This window comes from Lagenorhynchus albirostris, chromosome 9, assembly GCF_949774975.1.
Source record: "Lagenorhynchus albirostris chromosome 9, mLagAlb1.1, whole genome shotgun sequence".
In the NCBI taxonomy this organism is placed as follows: Eukaryota; Metazoa; Chordata; class Mammalia; order Artiodactyla; family Delphinidae; genus Lagenorhynchus; species Lagenorhynchus albirostris.
The window spans coordinates 5,473,817-5,495,056 of NC_083103.1; the positions used below are offsets into that span (position 1 = coordinate 5,473,817).

The window sequence follows — 21,240 nt, forward strand, 5'->3', positions numbered from 1 at the left end:
TGCCTGAGGGGGGCGGGGCAGCTAGCATTTACCCAGGCCCTGCCCCTGGAGATGAGGGAGATAGCGCCCACCTCCCCTCTTCTCTTCCCCATTCTTCCTCCCACCCCACCCCAAACACACCACTCCCCAATCGGGCCTGTCGCAAGATAACCTGGGAACTATGAAGAGACTGGAAGGGGTAAGGAGAGGCCACACTCCTTGTGCAACCAGAGAAAGAGTGGACCGACAAGCTTTATCATAAAATTGAAAACAATATGAAAATGTTTTTTCTTTCTAAGTACAAAGCCAGACACTATTAAGACTATGAAAAACTGGCCAGAGGCCATGAAGCTGAGAAAGAAGACTCTTTGGCGTAGTGCCCTGTGCTCCAGTGCAGTGCAGGTGGAGGGTGCTGGGGGCAGCAGCAGAAGACTCAGGCTGCTTATGGGGGGTGTGAGGGAGGCTGACCGGCCAGCCCCATCAGAGGGCTCTGGCTCCCCACTCCTCAGAAACTCCCACGTTTGGGGACTGAGGTTACTCTCGGCCTTTGGGGGCCACTGGTTCTCTGCAGAGCCCCAGGAGTGAAATGGGGTCGGGGGGATGAGGCAGACAGGAGTAGGGGAGGGAGGGAGCATTAGCCTTTCTGCACTGAGAAACTCTGTTTTTTATTCCATGGCTGCAAGTGTGTGTTTCAGGCAGCAGGTGAGAATGAAGCTAGGGTACTGTTGCCCGCAAAGGCACCTTCAGTCTCTCTACGGCATCCCCAAATGTGGAGGAAATCTTGAGCCCTTGGACAGGTGGACATGGGTCTGAGACTTAAGGCTGTAGTGCTGAGGCTGTAGTGACAGGAGTCTGGGGCCTCCTGGGGAGGAGCTAAGAGGAACGTGGACAGGCCGACAGGAGTGAGGGGTGCTCATCCCAGGAGCTGTGTCCTGGCACCTCTGTTTGTGTCTAGGGGGGCATGGGAATGTGTGTGGGCTCACACCTCGCCCTCCTCGCCACTGTCATCCACGCTGGGCTGCCTCACCACCTTCTGGTGCCTGGGTGTGGACGGACAGCCAGCCTTCCGCTGCTCCTGGAAGGCCTGGGTCCGGCTGGCCACCAGGGCGGCGCTGTTGAGGGCAACCACAGACTGGCGGGACTTCAGGGCAGGCCAAGGCCCCTTGCGGGCCTGCTGGCCTCCCTTGGCGCTTGAGAGCTGAGGGAAGGGCTGTGGAGGGTCTTCATCTGAAAACTCCTCTGGAGAGAAAACCTGGAAGGATGAGAGTATAAAGAAGATCACGGCGAAGTCGTTCCAAGGCAGGGGCACAGAGCACAGAGCCTAGAAAAGGGTAGATGCAGAGCATCTGTTGAGTGAATACAGAAAAAGCTACTACAGGTACTCACAGGTCAGAGAAGGGAAGGCAGCGCCCCAGCCCTACTGCCACTGCTCCTCAGCCCTCACCTGTCTGGCCCCCAGAAGCCCTCCTTAGCTCCCCTGCGCCCGCCGCGTCCTTGGGGTCCTCTCCTCCTCCTCTTGCCCCCCACTGCTTTGTACAGTCAGTCCCATGAGCCACAAGGGAAACATCTTCCGGGTGCCGGGCCCTGGGCTGGGTGCTGAGTGAGGACACCCTGCCTTTAGGAACACACACACCCACCCATCAACCATCTGTTCCTCCCTCCAGCCTTCCACACCCAGTGCCACCTCCTCCAGGAAGCCTTTCCCAAATGTTCCCGTCCTCTGTGAGGTGAGCTCTCCCTCCGGGTCAGCTACCTTGGACTCAAGTCACATAGGGGGCCTGATTTCCTAAGGCAAGGGCCAGGTCTTACACTTGTGCCCTGCAGCGCTTAGCACAGAGAGGCTGCTTAGCTACTCAGCCAGCACTTCAGTTGTGTGAGTGCGATGACCCCTCTGCACGCCATCCTTCGATGGGTTGCCCTTCCGATTGGGGAGGGGGTGCTGAGATCATCTTATCTACACCCATCTGGGGTCAACAGTTGGTTGTGCAGCTCCTGGCCTGGGGAGGATGCTCCTTCCAAGGCTGGGCAGCCCTGCCGCTTAGGTAGCAAGTCCTTGCGTCAGGCTGAGAGCTGCCTGCAGCCGCCAGCCTAGGACTGGTTTGGCCATGGAGCCCACCAGATGGCCCTGTCCCGTGACTGCTCTCTAGCTCCCGTGGAAGGCAGCGCTCGCCTGTCCTCATCGGTTCTCCTCAGCTACTCTGAGGGGATGAAAAGGAGCTGCCCAGGGTGTGGTCCCCCTGCTCAGGTGCCCCCCGCTCAGGGCCAAGCCGAGCCCCAGTCCTGGACTTTCTCCATCCTCCAGCCACCTGCCCCCTCCTCATTTTGGCCCCCACTCTGCCTCAACCTGGGCTGCTTCCTTAGCCCCAGCCTCACCTCTGGCAGGTCACCGTCCCCTGAGGTGCTTTCCAGCTCTGAGGATGGCTCCAGGAGGCTGATGGACCTCATAACCCCGCGGAGGTTGATACGGGGCCGTGACCCAGGCTCTTCTTTTGGGGCTGCCTGGCTCTCCTCCAACCCCACCACATTCAGCTCCCCACTGCCCCCGGGTTCTGGCTGAAGAGGTGGGAACGGTGTAGAGACCTCGGGGGCCAGGGGCTCCTCTGGGGAGGCCCCACCCACTTTCTGCTCCCAGACATGGCTCTGCCGGCTGCGAGGGGGTGGCCCTGAGTCAGCTTCCAGTGACCCAGCCACAACCTCCAGCACCCACCCCCACCCACCCCCTTCCCCTTGTCCCCCACTCCGTACCTAGCAGTCAGGATGCCCTGGTAGGTCTGCAGCTGGCGCAGAAAGCCGGGGTTGGGGCGGGCGATGGGCCGTAGCTCCTGCACGTGGCGCAGAGCCTGCTCCAGGCTCCAGCCGTACTGCTTCATGGCGTAGGCGATCACTGTGGCGGCCGAGCGGCTGACGCCCATCTTGCAGTGGACCAGCACCCGGGTGCCCTGCGCTCTGTGGAGGCCCAACCGGGTCAGCTTCCCCTCCCTCTCCCCCGCCCCCTTGCCATGCTGTCAGTGTCGGGGAAAGGCAGGTAGGTAGGTGGTGGGCTCACCTCCCAGAGCAGAGGGGAAAGGAGGTTAAGGACCATGAGGGCCAGAAAAGCTGAGGGCAGAGCAGGCAGGAGGAGGGCATGGGCCCCGGACAGCAGGAAGCTGGGATGGGGCGGGCGGAGGGGTGGGACGGCCCGACCTTGCAGCCTCCACAAAGCGGTGCGTCTCCTTCCAGTGGGGCAGCAGCTGGGCCGACTCCTCATCCCAGAGGCGCACGTTGTGGTAGGTGAAGCGCTCGGGGTAGAAGTTGTCAATCTCGCGGGCCATGTTCAAGATGTGGCTCACCCTGCAGCACGGGGCACAAGGCCAGGCTGACGTGGCCACGGGCACCAGGCCCGTTGGCCAGCGGAGCCGGTGGACCTGGGTGTTAGTTTTCTGGTTCTGAGGGTCCGGTGGGGGCGGCACAGTTGTGGTGGGAGGAGGAGATGACGGTGACCTTGAGCAAATCGGTTCACCCCACTGGGCTTGAGTACTGTCCCCCCTGGCCCGTCCCCACCCCACTTCCAGGTAGCTGCTGGGCGGCCTGCAACATGCGCCCTTCTGTTATCGTCAGAAGTCAGTTAGAGCAGGGCTTCGGAGTTCAGCTGAGATGGGGTGGATCTGCAGCAGCTGGATGACAAGGGTCACAGCAGGTTTCCCGAAAGCCCATGGTGGACAAGTGACAGGAGCCGTTGGGAGCGGGCAGCCAGGTCTCCTACGGGAGAGGGGCTCTCCCTTCTCCCAGAGACGTGGTCAGGCGAAGAGGGGCTTTTCCGCTTTACAGCTGGGGGAGGTTAAGAGGGGGCCAGGGAGCTGCCAGCAGACCAGCAGGGTAGCTTATTCCCCTGTCCCCACCTGAGCCCATATGAGGGGAACGGCCCCAGGGGCGGAGCTGGAAGCAGAGCTAGCTGCTGCTGAGAGGGTTCTGGGGGTTTCTGGCCAGGTTTCCCCACGGGGGAGGACAGAGGGCGGGCAGTCCTGGGAGGGCTCGAAACCCTACCTGTTTCTCTGCAGCTCCTCCAGGTTCGCTGCGTTCCACTCTGAGCCCTGTGAGCACGGAGAGGGCGTCACTGGCCCTCTCCCCCAGCTGCAGCAGGCCCCACCTCCCAGCCCTCAGCCTGCAGCTCACCAGGTAGAGGTGGGGGAAGATGCGGGACGCCCGGTCTTGCTGGGCCATGAGGAGCAGCATCTGGTTGTCGATGAAGTCGCGGTATTGTTGGAGAGGGCATCCCAGGCGCAGCTCCAGGGCCTGGCGGATCTGCAGGCAGGAGGGTGAGGAGAGGCTGGGGGTGCATTGTGAGGCTCCCGATGCCCCAGCCTTCCCTGGGGGAGGGAAGGGCCTTTGAGGACAATACTCTGTCCCATCAAGGCAGAGAAGCTGAGGCCAGGCACGTGGGAACAGCTTAGACAGCAGGAAAGCTAAAGTGGGAGGCTCCAAGGAGAGGGCCACTCTGGGTCCCAGCCGGAGGCCCCCACAACCAGGACCCCGCTCCCGCCCTGGTCCCCGGCACCCTGCCCACCTCTTTGGAAGTGATGCTCTCCAGGTCACTGGAGTCCAACACCTCCCACAGCTCAGCCCGGATCGCCTGCTCCATCTGCTCCTGTCCTGAGGGCCTGGGAACTGAGCCCATCAGTCCAGGGGCCCCTTCCCCGCTCTGCCGTGGCACAGCCCCCTCTCCTCCCCTCCCTGTACTGACCGGCCGGGCTCGATGCTGGGAGGCCGCAGAGACTCCAGGTCAGCCATGACCATCCACTCGTTGAGGCAGCTCTGGTCAGAGCTCAGTCTGTCCTGGTAGTGGCTGGCCCAGGCGAGGGCACTGCCCCCTGGCACAAGACCACTGCCTAGAGCCGCCTCACATGCCTGGTGCAACACCTGGAGTGTGGCCCTGGGACAGAGGAGAGGCTGGGTCACGCTGTCCTCCCTGCTGCCCCTACCCAGACCCTGAGCCATCTTCAAGACCCAGCCCCTTACCACATGGTCTGGATGCAGACTGGCTTGAAGATTCGACTCTGCCCACCAGATGTCACACTGAAGCCCCTGTGGGAGATCAGGTGGGGGTGGAACCCAGCTCCTGGCTCTGGGACAGGGCCCCCTGAGAGGCCTACCCACTAGCCACCTAAGGCTGGTCCTCAAAATATACACACATCATCTAAACTTCAAAATAAGCCCTGTTGCCAGATATGGGGCAGCTGAGGCCCAGAGCAGTTAGGTGACTTGCCCAGGATCACACGGTGAATCTCAAGTGGAGCTGAGAGTAGACCCAGCCTAGAGTTCTGCAGTTGCTCCCAGTACCCACCACACCCTTGCACACCCCCCCCATACATCACACTTAGTTATTCCACCCTCTGGCCCCTCTCCTTTCCCTTCCCTCCAGTTGCCACCTCTTACCCGTCTCCATCTAGGTACACCTGGGTGTCACTCCAGAGAGGCAAGACCAGGCCTAGGGTGCAGCTGGGGGAGCTGGCAGGGACAGAGGGAAAGCTGTTGTCACCCAGCACCTCCCTTCCTTGCCCTCCTCCCTTCCTCTCCCTGCTCCCACCTGCTATCAGGGAAATCCACTCCCAGAAGGACTGTCTCATCCTGGCTCAGACGTTCTCTTGTGGAAACTACCAGCAGGTAGCGGAGCCTGGCGGGCCGGGCCGCCTCCAGCTGGGCTGCCTGGGGAAGATGGGAAGGGAAAAGCCCGGGGTCACAGTGACCCAGAGGACCCTGCTCCCCCCACCCCTACCTGACACACAGCCGGGTCTAGAACAGACCTGCCACCTGCTCCCTCCGCACCCATCCCTCTCTTCTCAGATACCAGATCAGTGGTTACAATCTAGTGGTTCCCAACTTTGGGATCTCATGGTCCAATAAAATGTTTAGAAAGATTCTTCTCAGAGAGGGTGTGTGTGAACAAAAGGGGAGAATGGGCATGACAGATTGCCCTTTTTTTTTTCTGCCTAGGAAGGAGGTTTAAGAAACACCTTTCCACTTGCCATTACCATAATTTGATTCAAGGAATGTTTTTCACCAAAGAACTATTAAGAACACAGTTTCACAATAAAGGATGGTGCTTCTGTGGAATTAATTCTGCCTTACAAAAAACTGACTGCATCTTGTTTTTCCCATTGCTGCAGTGAGATTGTTCCACAGGCATCTGGGAACTGGTCCTCACTTTCCCGCCTGTGTCCCATTCCCGCACGGGCCCCTCCAGCACATGAGCCCACGGTGGGTGCTCAGCAGGCCCCCCTGAGCACCAGTTTATTTGTGGGCAACTCACATAGTAAGGAAGGTCTTGTGCTGGTTGAACAGAAACCCGCCTCTGGGTAATTCCCAGCTCTTGGACCTAATCTGACCCTACAGGCTCACATCGGACAAACCTCCCCATCCTTTCCCAGCTCTCCAGAGACCCGAAGACATGGCCGGATCGCCCTGTTAAGACAACTCTAGCCGAAACAGCAGAGTCATCGGGGTTTGGGTAACCGCTACGCTCCCCAGGGGGCCCCCTGCTCTCACACCACTGCTCCCCAAACACACACACACTGGCCCCATTCCACCCTCTCCTCCCACCTGGGGAGTGGCTCTCTCCCCTTTCAGAGGGCCAGAGGGCTCTGGACGGGGCCCTCACCAGGCGGATGTCGTCTTGTGGCCTTAGCAGCCCCACCATGAGGCGCAGGTGCTGACTCTGTTCCTGCTTCCTGAGACTCTGGGGCCCATGCCTGTCGTCTGTCTGGTCCCCGTGGGGCTGCTCCTCCCCGGGGGGGTCCTCCACTGGCTCAGAGCTGGCCTTGGCTGCATCTCCATCATCGCCTCCATCCTGCAGTCCCAGGACAGCTCCGCCGAGTACTGCAAAGCTCTGCCTGGCAGGGGAGCAGGGAAACCATGATGGCCCATCGTAGCTCTTAGGACAGGGGTGTGTCAGAATCACCTGGAGGGCTTGTTAAAACGTGCTGGACCCCATCCCCAGAGACTCAGTGGACCTGGAGTGGAGGCCTGAGAATGTGCATTTCTAACCAGTTCCCAGGTAATGCTGCCCCAGCACTTTGGGAAGCACTGCCTTGGGGGCTCTCAAGCCTCCAGCCCACCTGTTCTTGTCTGAGGAGGGGTGGAGGCTGCTTCCTTTTCCTTCCCACCTGCCTAACTCAGTAGATACTGTGAACCTGGTGGGGACTCAGGAGTCCTCAGGCCCTGCCGTCACATGCTGCCCACTGGCTCGTGACCACTGGCCACAGCCAGGTCCAGGACAGTGGGTGAAGGAGCTCCAACTGACCAGGGGAAGATGAAAGCAAAGGCAGCCAGCTGTGCCCACCAGCTGTGCCTACTGGCAACACTGCCCCACATAGTACGTAGTGGGCTTTGGCTGCAAGTCCTCCAGGATGGCTGTGGCCAAGGCTGGCGGCTGGACAGAGGTGCGTGTGTTGGGAAGAGGTGCTCACCTTCGCTGGAGCCGGCTTCTGCGCTGGGACACCTGGTCCTGCTGAGAAAGCAGCCCCCAGAGTAGAGTGAAGAGGCAGGGAAGGATTCTCCTCTCCCCTGTCTCAGGGCTGCTGTGGTGGATGGTGGAGGGATCGCGCCCCCTCCGCGCACACCGCCCCTCCCCGCAGTGGGGAATGGAACCAGAAAGGGGGTCAGGTCCCCTTGGCGCTGCAGTCCACTCTCCACGTGGAGGCACTGGGGGAGCCCGGGCCCAGGTTCCGGTCCACCGGCCGGAGGTAAGGGGGCGGGGGGGGGGAGGGGTGCGGGCGGTCGCGGCTGGAGCGCCTGAGGCTTTGGCCCCTGTCTGGGCCCAGAGCGGGGTAGGGCCTCCGCAGGCGGTCACGGCTCCGGATCTCGCCTTGGTCCGAGTTCCTGATTGCCTCAAGATTCCCCCCCAACCCCTCCCCGCCACAGCCTGAGACTTGAAGTCCCCCTCCGCACACCCCCAGGCTTCAGGGGAGGCTGCCCGTGGACAGCAAACACTCCCCCAGGCCCAACTGGCAGCCAGCTGCGTGGGCAGGACCACAGCAGAGCCAGACTCACCGTGGGCCCCACAGGCGTGGAGTGGCCGCCGGCCGGGGGCGAGCGGCTTACTGTGACCAGGGCCATGGGACCAGACCGGGGGCACCTGGGCCGGCAGGGGCACAGCACCCTCCCGCAGCCCCACGGACAGTCCCTGCCCCGCAGGACCAGGAAGGAGAGTCCGGAGCCACCAGGGCCTGGCACCTCCTCGAGGGCGGACCTTAAAGGGCCAGACACCCGTCCAGCCCGACCTGAGGAGCCCGCAAACAGTGGCCACCGCCCCTCCCTTCGTGTCTCCACAGGTTCGGTCCGCCTCGTCCCCGCCCCCCGAAACACGTTGGGGGCGGGGCGCAGGTGCGGAGCCCGGCAACAGCGGCGGGAAGGGGCAGCCTACGTTGGGTTCAGGGTTCGGTCCCTCCTCACAGGAGGCGCCCCTGCCCCTGTCCTCCCTGCTCCGCCCAGTTAGGTCACCTGAGCTGTGCTCTGGGCCTCAACCGTTCTGCTAGCAGCAGAGATGGGACCTAGGGAGGAAGGACTGAGGACCCGGGTCTTGGAGAGGACCAGAACCCGTGGGTCTTAAGTGGGGAGCACCCCAAACTTCTTTCTCCTCGCCGGTTGGCCCTGGCGCTTCCACTCAGCATGAATCACTGAGAGACACTCGAAGCTTCAGGGGATATCAGGGTGGGTTTAGAACTAACCCCTGAGGCTCACAGCAGGTCCTCAGGGCCACCTCGGAGGTGAGCAGGGCAGGGCTGAGCAGGTTCACAGCGGCGGCAGAGGGAAGTGACTTGTCTAATGTCACTGCAGTAGAACCTGCCGGAGTCAGGTCAGGAACGCAGGCCTGGGGCGCAGGGCCTCCTCTGACCCGGCAGAGTCCGGAGAACCAGCCTCTCCCCGTCCCTGACACAAGCAGGGGTGGGTTCCCGGAAAGCCTGGCTGTGTGGCCGGAAGAACCGGGGTCTCCAGTAGGTGGGATAGGGCTCGGGGGAACTGACGTTCAGGGAGCACCTACTAGGGCACCTGACACCTGTCGGCTCATTTTACCCTCCCAGAAGCCCTGGGGGTGGGAGGCGGTCTCATTTACAGCTGAGGACACTGAGGCTCAGAGGGGCTAAGGGGACCACGGTCAGGATTCAAACCCAAGTCTAAGGCCATTGCCCACAGTGTCTCCCCTCGGTGCCCCCCAGCACTCCCCCGCAGCCCCCCCCCAATGAGCGGAGCAAGCCTGCTGCTGAGGGTCTCTTTATTTCCATCTCAGTCTCCAATGCACGCCCAGCCGCAGGGCTCCAGGCCCCAAGCCCAGCAGCAGCAGAGTGTCTATAAATAAATAAGTTACAAAAGTAGGGGGCGGTGCAGCCCCGGGCAGCCCTCCTGAGGGCGGGGCTCAGAGCTCCGTGAGCGAGCGCTGTAGGGTCCGCTGTAGGTCCTCCTCCTCCCGCCGCCCCCGCCGCTCCCACTCCGCCTGCTCCCGCGCAGACAGCTCCAGGGCCAGGCGAAGCTGCTCCTCAAAGCTCGGGGGCGCCCTGAGAGGGGCCCCCGGACCCTCAGGCTCTGTGGACATCTGCAGGCTTTCCTGGAGGGCCCTTCCAGGCGAGGCATGAGAGGGGAGAGCAGACCCGTGAGCGCTAAGGCTGGGGAGGAGGCCGAGGGCTGGGACATGGCTGCAGAGGCCGAAGATAAGGACAGGGAGGCTGGGACCCGAGGACCGGAGACAAGAGACAAGGCCGGGCCCTGTCTCCCCATCCCTCGTGCCGCCCTCGCTGGTGGGCAGCACGGAAGATGGAGGGTGGCCTCAAAGAGGGTGTGGGGTCCTGGGGCCAGCACCTCCCTGCTACTTGACCCCACCAGCCAAGAACCCCCCCAGCCGGCAGGGTCCTCGAGGCAGGGCGGGGCTGAGACATGGACCTGGCAGGTCCCGGAGGGCCTCACCGCTCCAGCTGAAGCTGCTCCTCGTAAGCCGTGACCTGGGGAAGGTGGGCACCAGGCCGGGTGTTGGTCAGGGCTTCCCAGACAGTCACCTGCAGCAGCCAGAGCCCGGAGCTGTCACCTCTGCCACCCCTGCCCACGCCCGGGGCCCAGCTCCTGCCCGCACCCCACCTGCTCCGCCTCCGTGCCCGCCTCCAGCAGGCTCTGCTGGATGGCAAACTGCAGCAGGTCGTCGTCCTCGTCGCGAAGGGGCTCGCTGCGCTCTGCGCCCAGCACGCTGTACCCGTCGGGCACCTCAAACACGGCGGGGTCCACCTCACAGGGGAAGGGGCTCGCTGGGTGCAGCAGAGGGGTCGTGCTCAGCCCCTGGTGCACAGAGACCAGCGAACCTCACGGCCCCGCGCCCGCCCACGGCGGTACCTGAAGCTGCGATGGCAGAGCCGGGCGCCGGCACCCACACTGAGCTCAGGGGCTCGTCACAGCCACACAGGTTGCTGAAGGTGATGCGGGCGTTGAGCACGTGGAAAAGGGGGATCTCTGTGAGGAGATGTCGAGCCTGAGCCAGCCCTGCAGCCCGTGCCCACCCCACTCCGGGGGCCCTCCTGCTGCCCGGCCCACCCTCTCACCAATCTTGACCGGGAAGCCGGGCGGGAGGCGCAGGGTGATGAAGTCCCGCAGCTTGGCAAAGTGAGCGTTGCTGATGGCCATCAGGTCGATGATGGGCATCACCTGGTCACCCAGGGAGAGCGGGTGCTCCTCGCTCAGCCACAGTGTTGCCTTGAACCTGCCCGGCCAACCGCAGGACGTGGGTCAAGGAACCTCTGGTGGCCCCTCTGCTAAGGCGCACCTACTCTGGACATCTGCCTCTACTGCTCTCCACCTGGCCTGGGGGACCCTCTTCTCTGCTCAGCTGCTCCTGCCCGCCTCCCGCAGGAGCTCATGTCCTTCTGGCCTACAGCCTGAGCTGCCCCCGGCCCTGGGCTCAGGCTGGGCCCGGGCGCTGTGCCAGCTCAGCTCTCCTGGCCGAGGAGGGCAGGGCTGAGCTCCTGGCTTCAGTCCCGCCTCGCCCACAGCCCTGCCCTCCTCCTCGGCCCACAGCCAGCCAGCACGTCGCACTTCACCGTACTCTGGGGCCCCGCACAGCCCGACAGTTCGGGACCGCACCGCTGGGGTCGCATCCCAGCCCCGCTGCTGCGTGGCTGAGGGAGTCCACGTGAGGTTCCTGGCACGGTGCTGGGCCCACCAGACGCACCAGAAGTCACGGCTCATCAGAGCCTCACAGCACCTTTGTGAGCAGGTGGCCAAAGGCAACTGTTCTCGTTTTACTGAGGGGGAGGACAGACTCTCAGAGGGGAAGGTGATTCCTTGGGCCACGAAGCCAGGAGGTGTTAGAGCCGCGTGCCCTTCCTGTCTGCCACAAGCTGGCCCCCAGCAGGTGCTCGTTCAGTTGAACAGAAAACCATACATGGGTGGTGCTGCCCATTCATTCGTTCACCAAGAAGAGCGACCAGTCCTCTGAGCCAAGCCCCGAGCTGGGTGCCAAGGACCATGGCTAAAGCAGACCTGGCCCGGCCCCCAGGGAGTGAGTCGAGAAGGCAGCCAGCTGGGTGAGTGAGTCCCCCACTCCAGGGGGCCCTGTGTGTGACAGGGTCTGCAAGGGCTCGGGGGCACCAGGCAGGGTCCCCTGTCCCAGAGGGAAGCCCCCCGCCAGCCCCCAGACCTCACCTCTGTACTTTGCTGGACATCTCAATGGGGCGGCCGATGTTCCTCGACTCCAGGCTGAAGTTGGGGTCAAAGTACTCGTCGGGGGAAATGGCGGTGGGGTTTGTGGGGCTGGCTGCCTGCTGCACAGGAGCCTGAGTGGCCCCGGGACCAGGCTTAGCGCTGGGGAGGCGCCGGCCCGGCCCCGCCCAGTGGGCCCTGCCAGTCGGCCCCCAGCCCCCGCCCCCCAGTCCCGGCTCACCCCATTGTGGGAGGAGTGCTGCTGGGCCATCCCAAGGAAGGACTGGAATGGAGTCTTCCCCCCTAAGGAGAAGGGGTGGAGCCCATGAGGGGACCTGGGGCCACTGCCCCCAGACTGCCCACACCTAGCCTCCACCCTGGGAGCCTCCCCTGTGGTGGAAGGCGGAGCAGACGGGAACGGGGAAGCCTTCCAGCTGGTCCCAGATACTCTGGCCCTGACCCCAGATCAGGGTGACCACCCCGTACGGTGTGACTGGGCAGCAGGCAGGCGCACCTGGGTTTACCTTTGCTCCTCGACTTGTCCTGATCGGAGAGGTGCTCCGTGCGTGTGCGTGTCACCAGCTCCACATTGGTGGCGCTGTACACCTGGGGAGCAGGAGGGACACAGGGGGAGCTGGGGGCTCAGAGCCTGCTGCCCACACTCAGCCTCACCAGCACAGGACCCAAGTCCTCCTGTCCCCAGGGACAGATAGGATCTCACTCCCCACAGTGGAGGGGGTGGGGTCTGAACCCCGGGAAGTCACTAATGAGGGTAAAATGCTCCTGGCTTCATCTCGGTGATCCGGGTAGGGGCCCGTGCTGTGGGTAATCCCTGCGTGCTCAGCAGGGGCTGGGCACTCGGGCCCCACTGTTCCCATGGCCACACAGGGCATCCGGAGCCCACGGGCTGCTGGGTCTCCCTCCACACAGGGTGGATGTGGAGAAGGGGCAGATTTCCTGGGCCTCGTCTCCTACCCCAGCTCCCACCACTAGCCTCTCCTGCCTTGGCCTCGTAGCCGCTAACGGTTTCCATCTTCTCAGACCGCCAGCCCCAGATACCACATTTGTTCCTGAAACAGACCAAACAGGAGCTCATGAGGACCCACACCCCCCAACTCTGGCCAAAGTCGTCCCTTCCAAAGACCCCCTCCAATTTGCCTTCCTGCTGTGAAACACACAGGGGCCTTGAGGAGGCTGCCTGGACAGCTGGGGACAAATGAACAGAGGACTGAGGACTAGAAAGTACTGGGGAATTATTAATTTTTGCTAGGTGTGATAATGGCGTTGGGGCTTGGTTTAAAAACATCCTTATCTGTTAGAGTCACACGCAGAAGCATTTACTGTTGAAATGATACGACATCTGGGACGTGCTTTAAAATAGTTGGGGGAAAAAGAAAACAGGAAAAAAGTGAGGAAGGGTAGATTCAACAAGATGGGCAAAATGTTGGGAACTCCCTGGCGGTCGAGTGGTTAGGACTCAGCGGTTTCACTGCTGAGGGCCTGGGTTCGATCCCTGGTTGGGGAACTAAGATCCCACAAGCCGTTCGGCGTGGCCAAAAAAAAATTTAAAAAAAAGATTGGCAAAATGTTGATAAATGCTGAAGTTGGGTGATGAGAACATCATACTAGTCTCTCTTCTTTCATATGTGCTTGAAATTTTCCATAATAAAAATTTAAAAATAAAGCTATGTCTGATTCAACAATAATAGTTGGAGATTTCAGTACCCCACTTTCAATAATGGATAGAACAAGCAGACAGAAGATCAACAAGGAAACAGAAGACTTGAACACGCTACGAACTAGACTTGATAGACATCCTTAGATCACTCCACCCAACAACAGAATACATATTCCACTCAAGGGCATGTGAAACATTCTTCAGGATAGACCGTGGGCTCGGCCATAAAAGAGACCTCAATACAACTGAAAGGACAGAAATCATACACAGAATGTTCTCCAATCACAACTGAATGAGGGCTTCCGTGGTGGCGCAGTGGTTGGGAATCCGCCTGCCACTGCGGGGGACACGGGTTCAAGCCCTGGTCCGGGAGGATCCCACGTGCCGCAGAGCCATCTGGACCCGCGAGCCACAACTACTGAGCCCACGTGCCACAACTACTGAGGCCTGCGCGCCTGGAGCCTGTGCTCAGCAACAAGAGAAGCCACCACAATGAGAAGCCCGCTCACTGCAGTGAAGAGCGGCCCCTGCTCACCGCAACTAGAGAGGGCCCGAGCGCAGCAGCAAAGAGGCAACGTGGCTAAAAATAAATAAATAAAATAAATAAATAACAACAACAACAACAAGAAAGCAACCTTAATTAAAAAAAAAAAAAAACTGGGCTTCCCTGGTGGCGCGGTGATTGAGAGTCCACCTGCCGATGCAGGGGACACGGGTTCGTGCCCCAGTCCGGGAGGATCCCACATGCCACAGAGCGGCTGGGCCCGTGAGCCATGGCCGCTGAGCCTGCGCGTCCGGAGCCTGTGCTCCGCAACGGGAGAGGCCACAACAGTCAGAGGCCCGCGTACCGCAAAAAAATTAAAAAAGACAACAACAAAAAAACTGAATGAAATCAGAATCAGTAACAGAAAAAAGATGACTTGGGAAATTCATGAATATGGGAAGAGTAAACAACATACTCCTAAATAACCAATGGATCAAAGAATAAATCAAAAGCAAAATCAGAAAATACTTTGAGATGAATGGAAACGAAGATACAACATACCAAAACTTATGGGACACAACTAAAGCAATGCTGAGAAAGAAACTTATAGCTGTAAATAACTATATTAAGAAAGAAGAAAGATCTTATATCAATAAGCTAACCTTCCATATTAAGACACTGGGAAAAGAGCAAAGTAAACCCACAGCAAGCAGAAGGAAGGCAATAATAAATATTAGAGTGAAAATTAATGAAATGGAGAATAGAAAAACAATAGAGAAAATCAATTCAACCAAAAGCTGGTTCTTTCAAAACATCAATGGAATTGACAAAGAAGGAAGACTCAAACTACCAGAATCAGAAATGAAAGAGGGGGCATTACTACTGACATTACAGAAATAAAAAGGATTATAAATAAAAGAATATGATGAACAATTGTACCCCAACAAATCAGATAATTTAGATGAAGTAAACAAACCCTAGAGAGACATAAACTACCAATACTAACTCAAGAAGAAGTAGATAATCTAACAGACTTGTAACAAGTAATGGGACTGAAGCAGTAAAAACAAAAACAAACCAAAAAGTACCCACAAAGAAAAGCCCAGGCCCAGATGGCTTCACCAAAGAATCCCACCAAACTTTTAAAGAAGAATTAATACCAGTTATTCACAAACTCTTGCAAAAAACAGACAAGGAGGTGACACTGCCTAACTCATTCAATGAGGCACTGTCCAGATACTAAAACCAGGCAAAGACATGACAAGAAAACGATAAACCATTACCTCTTAGGAATATGGACACAAAATAGTAGCCGACCAAATCTAGCAACACATGAAAAGAATGATACACCACGACAAAGTGAAATTTATCCCAGGGATACGGGGTTGGTTCAACATCTGAAAATTAACTGATAGCAACACATATCAATAGAATGAAAATAAAAGTCACGTGATCATATCGATAGACACAGAAAAGGCATTTGACAAAACCCAAACCCTTTCACAATAAAAACACTCAACAAACTAGGAACAGAAGGCAACTTCCTTGGCCTGATAAAGCATACCCACAACTAATGTCACACTTAATGATGAAAGACTGAATGCTTTCCCCCTTGTTTCTTTATCAGAAACAAGATAAAGATGTCTGTTCCTGCCACTCCTATTCAACATTCTACTGGAGGTTCCAGACAAAGCATTTAGACAAAAAAAAAAGGAAATAAAAGGCATTCGGATTAGAAAGGAAGAAGTAAAACTCTTAACAGATGACACGGTCTTACATATAAGAAATACGAGGAATCCACTAAAAACCCATTAGACCTAAAAAATGAGTTTGACAAGACGGCAGGATGTAAGATCAATATATAAAAATCAATTGTATTTTTATAGATTTGCAATGAACAGTTCAAAAATGTAATCAAGAAAACAATGCAATTTATAACAAAAAGAATAAAATCCTTAGAATAAATGTATTTACTGTAAGTGTAAAACTTATACTCTGAAAACTACAAAACATCATTGAAAAAAAATTAAAGATCTAAAACGGAAAAATATCCAACGTTCATGGCAGAAGACTTAACATTATTAAAATGGCAACACTCCCCAAACTGTTTTACAGATTCAACACAAACAGTATCAGAATCCCACCTGAATTCTTTGTAGAAATTGACAAGCTGAATCTGGAATTCATATGCAATTTCAAGGGACCCACCCAGAATACGTAAAATAATCCTGAGAAAGAAGAACAAAGTCGGAAGACTTATACTTTCCAATTTCAAAAACTTACGACAAAGCAACATGTGATTAAGACAGTGCACAAAGAGAGTCATACAGACCAGTGGAATAGAACTGAGAGTCTAGAAATAAACCCATACATCTCTGGTCAACTGATTTTTCCACAAGGGTGCCAAGACAATTCAATGGGAATTAACAGTCTTTTTAACAAACGGTGCTGGAACAAGTGGATAGTCACATGCAAAAGAATGAAGCTGAATCCTTACCTCCCACCATATACAAATATTAACTCAAAATAAATCAAAGAGCTAACTGTAAGAACTAAAACTACAAAACTTTCAGAACAAAACATAGGGGAAAATCTTCATGACTTTGGATTTGGCAAAGTATCGTTAGATATGACACTAAAAGCACGAGCAACAAAAGGAAAAATAGATAAACTGGACTTCATGAAAACTAAAAACTTTTGTGCTTCAAAGGACACCATCAAGAAAGTGAAAAGACAACCCACAGAATGGGAGGAAATATTTGCAAATCATGTAGCTGATAAGGGATTTCTACCTAGAACATACAAAGAACTCTTGTAACTCAATAATAAAAAGATAACCCAATTTTTAAAATGGGCAAAGGGGGACCTCCCTGGTGGCGCAGTGGTTGGGAATCCACCTGCCAATGTGGGGGACACGGGTTCAACCCCTGGTCCGGGAGGATCCCACATGCCGCGGAGCAGCTTATCCCGTGCGCCACAACTACTGAGCCCGCGCTCTGGAGCCGGCGAGCTGCGACTACTGGGCCTGCAGGCCACGACTACTGGGCCTGCGGGCCACGGCCCTCAGCGTGCACCTAGAGCCCGTGCTCCGCAACAAGAGAAGCCGCCGCAATGAGAAGCCCATGCACCGCGGTGAAGAGTGGCCCCCGCCCGCCGCGGCTGGAGGGGGCCCGCGTGCGGCAACAAAGACCCAATGCAGCCAAATTAATTAATTAATTTTTGAAAAAGATAAAATGGGCAAAGGATCTGAATAGACACTTCTCCAAAGAAGATACACAAACGGCCAATAAGCACATGAAAAGATGCTCAACATCATTAGTCATTAAGGAAATGTAAATCAAAACCACAATGAATACCACTTCACACCTGCTAGGATGGTTATAACACCAAAATAAATAAATAAATAATGAGCAGTAAGTGTTGGTGAAGATGTGGAGAAATTAGAACCCTTATATACCGCTGACGGGAATGTAAAATGCTGCAGCCCCTTTGGTAAATAGTCTGGCAGCTCTTCAAACAATTAAACATCTGTGTTTAATTACCACATGTCACCACAGGACCTAGCAATTCCACTCGCAAGTAAATACCCAAGAGAAAGAAAATGTATGTCCACACTAAAACTTGTACACTAACGCTCAGAGCAGCATTCTTCATAGTCAAATAGTCAACAGTCAAAAGGGGGAAATAATCCTTATGTCCATCAATGGACGAATGAATAAACAAAATGTGGTATAGTCGTGCAGCGGACCTGGCCATAAAAAGGAATGTAGCAGTTACACGCTACAACTTGGCTGAACCTTGAACACATGACGCTAAGCAAAAGAGGCCAGTCACAAAAGACCACACATATTGTATTATTCTATTCATATAAAAATCCAGAACAGGAAAACCTATAGAGACAGAAAGTAGATTAGCTGGGGGGGAGGGGATTGTTGATTGTTAAAGGCAGTTGATTGGGAGTTGATTGTTAAAGGGTACAGGGTTTCTTTCTGAGGTGACGGAAATGTTCTAAAATTGGACGGTGGTACCGGTTACGTATCTGTGAAGATACCGAAAACCACTGAACTGCATACTTTAAATAGGTGAACGGTACAGTATACAAAATTATATCTCAAGAAAGCTGTTTTTTGAAAAAAAGTGTTTCTGAAGTCTGTTATTGGAACTGGGGCACATGTTGTCAGAGAAATAACACCCTGCCGGAAGGGTGGGCTCCTAGGCTACCCACAAAGGACTCTGGCCCAGACACAGCTGCACCGCTGAGAAGCCGACCTTGCTGCAAACAGCTGCCCTGCACGGCAGCCTCAATCCTCGTTTTTATGGGAAACACGTGAGGTCAGAAGTCAGGAAACTGGGGACTCCCTGACCCAGCCTCCTCCCAGGGAGACAGCTGCCAGTATAGACAGGCGTGCAGGAGGTGGAAGGTGCCACAGGACCCAGGACCAGCAGGTGGTCCAGAAGAGACACCGGGTCTGCAGGGACCCCCCTCCCCCTCCCGAGCAGCCTCTGCGAGGGGCTCAGCCTCCCAGAAGCCTGAACTAGAGGCTCGAGGGCACTACCCACGGTGTGGCCAGGGCCCAACTAACCTCTCGAAGGCCACATTGCGAGTGTCCAGGTGGGTGGAGACGATGGGAGAGGTGAGGCGACTGGCCACATGCTCCTCACTGGGCCGCATGGTGGCCAGCAGCGCTTCAGGCTCGTGCAGCGTGAGCCCCAGTGTCTCCGTGTGCACCAACTGCCGGTCGTGGTCAACTTCCATCACCAAGGCTCCCGCCTCTGCCAGCCGGCGCGGGGGTGTGAGGGGGACGAATAAGTGCCAGGACCAGACAGTGGCCAGTGGTGCCCTCAGCCACCTCCTGCCACGGGGTGTGGCCTCAGCCTCTGGACGCCCTCCACCCCGACCTCCATTTACACATCTGGAGACAGAGACAGAGGACAAGCCACGGGAGAACCTGGGGGCCCTGGTCTGCTGCGTGCCTGCGGGGAGCCCCCCAGAGCTCACCCTGGCCCTTGAAGATGAAGCTCCTCCGGCCGCGTTGCCAGGTCATGTGCTCAAAGCCCAGGAGGCTGGTGTCCACCCGCAGGTTCTCACCCCGCTTCCACACGCGATACACGTCACTCGGGCACATCTTGGACACGAGGGGCACTGCAGGAGGCACAGAGGTCACCAAGGTTCTTTCCCAACGGCCCCAGCCCAGGCCCCTGAGAGCCAAGAGGTCCCCACTCACCCCAGCTGGTGAACTCCCACTTCATCTCCACGTAGAAATCGGGGGCCTGAGATAGACCAGAGCACCGATCAGGGCCCTGCCTGCAGCAGGGCCCAGCGGGCCTGGGAAGCCCCTCGTCCCCAGGCCCCCTTCTGGGATCCCAACCAGGGATCAAACCCAGCCCCCCACAGTGAAAGCACGGAGTGCCAACCAGGGAATTCCCTCAGTGAGGTGTGATGTGCCGCCGTGGTCCAGCTTTGCCCCCAACCCAGCCAAACCCCACCCAGTAAAGGGTGGGCCAAGTGGGGCCTGAAAGGTCTGCAAGTCATCAGGCTATAAGCATCTGCAAGCCTGGGGCCAGGCTCAACCTGGCCACTAGCCCACTGGGGGTCCCTGGGGGAGCTTCTGCCCCCTCTGGATCCCAGAGTCCTCATCTGCAAAGGGGGCATAGTGACCCCCTGGGGCCCTGCCCCCGGGGTGGAGGGCACAAGGTAGTGTGCTTTCCCAGTGGGGGCCCCCTACCCACCCACTGTGTGCTTTGAGAAGGGTGGACAGGAGTCCAGGCCGCATCTGCTAAGTTGGATGAAATCCGCCTTTCAGTAAATCTGCATTAACCAGGAGACCCATGATCTAAAGCTCTGTTGAGATTTCTAGCACTAGAGGACCCTCTATGCTGGCAAAAGGCTTTCTCTCCAAAGGGAGAAAAGCCTCATCCACGTGGGCCTGGTTGCCTCTCTTTCCTACATCACCCTGGGTTGGGGTCAAGAGAGAGGGACCTCACTGACAGTGTCAGGAAAGCATGCTGCACAGGCTGGGTGCCCTTCCAAGGCCAGGCCCGGCAGGGTTACCCCACATAGTCTGTCACGGTCCCCTCCATGGCGCCCCACAACCCCCTTACTGGCCACACCTCTACGTCCTGCTGTACCTGGCGGAGTTTGTTGAGCAATTCCGGAATGCCAGCCAGCCTCTGCGTGGCCCTCTGGTAGTCCCGATACTGAAGTACCAGCTGCACCATCTCAGGGTCCCCAGTGCTGACTGCCTCCTGCAGGACTGGGGGCACTGGGCTGCTGAGGGGAGCTCTCTAGATGGCTCCAGGCCTGGCCATTCACTCCCACACACCACCACCACCACCCCCCGCTGCCAGCCTCAGGGGAGCCCCTTTGCCCTCTGCAGTACCTGCCCAGCCCTGGCAGCTCTCTTTGCCCACATTGGCATTGTGTCGAAGGAGGACTCTCACGGACTCCAGGTTCCCCAGGGACACGGCCAGCTCCAGGGGGGTGCGCCCCCGGGGGTCTTCCTGTTCGATGTCGTGCTGGGGGAGATGAGACACTCAGCACAGGGCAAGTAAGGAGAGGCCAAGGCAAGAAGGCCACTGGGATGAACAGGGTTGGGAGTCACTGCAGGAAATAAGGACAGCACACAGGTGGTGGAAATGGCAAAAGGTGGCCTGAGTGTCCTGGCAAAGGAGAAGAGGGGGTAGGTGGGAAGGGCCTGCCCACCTCTCCTGCCCTCTGCGAGGGACAGAGCTGGGGGCCCGGTGGTGGTGGGCAGGGGTGGGGGTGGGGTGGGGGGAGGGCCTGGTCTGGTAGAGGTGCAGCTGCCGATGTCAAGAGTTTGGACTGACTTGGGGACCAGGACCGGGCTGCTTTTCTCAGACTGGCTTAGGGGTGGTGCGGCGCGAGTTCGGAGGCTGGATGCAGTGTGAAGTGGGGAGACCGACAGGGCAAGGCCCAGCGCTGGGAGCCGAGGTCAGAAGCCCAAGCTCGAGGGGCAGGTGACCTCTCTTCTGGGCCGGGAAGAGGGAGCCGGGCAGGCGGCCTCCCGATGCAGACCACAGATTTGGGTGGGGGACCAGGAGGACGGCCCGGGCGCCCGATGGGCCTCACCTGGCGGCTGTGCAGCGCGGCCTCCAGTTCGCGGTGCCGGTTCGCCCAGACTAGCCGATGCAGCGGGAAGGTGGGGCCCGGGCCTGCCATGCTGGGCCTCAGCGCCTCATCCCGGGCGGGCCGGCGGGCGCGGCGGGGGCGGCCCGGCTCCGCCTCGGCTTCGGGCCTGGCGCGGGCCCTTCGCCTCCCGTCCGCGCCGAGCCGGAGCAGTGCCCACCGCAGCCCCCGCGCCCCCGCGGCAGTGGCGGCAGCGGCGGCGGCGCAGGCAGAGGGGAGGGCGGGTTCGGCGGGCTCGGCGGGCGGGGCTGCGCCGAGGCGGGGCGGGGCGTCGGGCGAGGCGGGGCGGGGCGTCGGGCC

The 21,240-nt window shown here is 57.9% G+C and overlaps 2 protein-coding genes across 5 annotated transcripts; both read right to left on the minus strand.

The window, feature by feature from the left end:
* Positions 1-207: 207 nt before the first annotated feature.
* SSH3 (slingshot protein phosphatase 3) lies at positions 208-8,603 on the minus strand. 4 transcript variants are annotated; one of them, XM_060158428.1, is made up of 14 exons: positions 8,005-8,566; positions 7,422-7,459; positions 6,614-6,845; positions 5,543-5,661; positions 5,392-5,463; positions 4,975-5,040; positions 4,700-4,888; positions 4,523-4,616; positions 4,132-4,260; positions 4,003-4,049; positions 3,163-3,309; positions 2,725-2,925; positions 2,353-2,626; positions 208-1,231 (listed from the first exon to the last, which is right to left on the minus strand). In XM_060158428.1, exons 1-14 carry the CDS (start codon positions 8,068-8,070, stop codon positions 959-961), a joined length of 1,947 nt encoding a protein of 648 aa, XP_060014411.1. In that variant the 5' UTR covers positions 8,071-8,566; the 3' UTR covers positions 208-958. The 4 variants fall into 4 exon arrangements, with proteins under 4 accessions (XP_060014411.1, XP_060014410.1, XP_060014412.1 ...); XM_060158427.1 differs by having other exon boundaries at positions 7,422-7,462; positions 8,005-8,565; XM_060158429.1 differs by lacking the exon at positions 2,353-2,626 and having other exon boundaries at positions 979-1,231; positions 7,422-7,462; positions 8,005-8,601.
* A 606-nt stretch (positions 8,604-9,209) lies between these two features.
* Positions 9,210-21,088, minus strand: ANKRD13D (ankyrin repeat domain 13D). Its single transcript, XM_060158431.1, has 15 exons — positions 20,884-21,088; positions 20,174-20,309; positions 19,923-20,047; positions 19,019-19,064; positions 18,793-18,936; positions 18,377-18,566; positions 12,635-12,701; positions 12,156-12,237; positions 11,873-11,934; positions 11,635-11,765; positions 10,536-10,693; positions 10,330-10,446; positions 10,081-10,244; positions 9,913-10,001; positions 9,210-9,566 (listed from the first exon to the last, which is right to left on the minus strand). The coding sequence occupies exons 1-15, from the start codon at positions 20,971-20,973 to the stop codon at positions 9,368-9,370; spliced, it is 1,800 nt and encodes a 599-aa protein (XP_060014414.1). The 5' UTR covers positions 20,974-21,088; the 3' UTR covers positions 9,210-9,367.
* Between the last annotated feature and the right edge of the window lie 152 nt (positions 21,089-21,240).

What these genes read in the sequence shown, in the direction of transcription:
- SSH3 (XM_060158427.1), bottom strand. Translation starts at nt 8,070, where the DNA reads ATGGCCCTGGTCACAGTAAGCCGCTCGCCCCCGGCCGGCGGCCACTCC. An exon ending in AGAGCATCACTTCCAAAGAG is followed by an intron (nt 4,261 to 4,522) that starts GTGGGCAGGGTG and finishes TCCTGCCTGCAG; the next exon opens with ATCCGCCAGGCCCTGGAGCT. An exon ending in GAGGAGCTGCAGAGAAACAG is followed by an intron (nt 3,310 to 4,002) that starts GTAGGGTTTCGA and finishes CCCGTGCTGCAG; the next exon opens with GGTGAGCCACATCTTGAACA.
- ANKRD13D (XM_060158431.1), bottom strand. Translation starts at nt 20,973, where the DNA reads ATGGCAGGCCCGGGCCCCACCTTCCCGCTGCATCGGCTAGTCTGGGCG. An exon ending in TTAGCGGCTACGAGGCCAAG is followed by an intron (nt 12,238 to 12,634) that starts GCAGGAGAGGCT and finishes CCTGCTCCCCAG; the next exon opens with GTGTACAGCGCCACCAATGT. An exon ending in CGGCTTCCCGGTCAAGATTG is followed by an intron (nt 10,447 to 10,535) that starts GTGAGAGGGTGG and finishes ATCTCCTCACAG; the next exon opens with AGATCCCCCTTTTCCACGTG.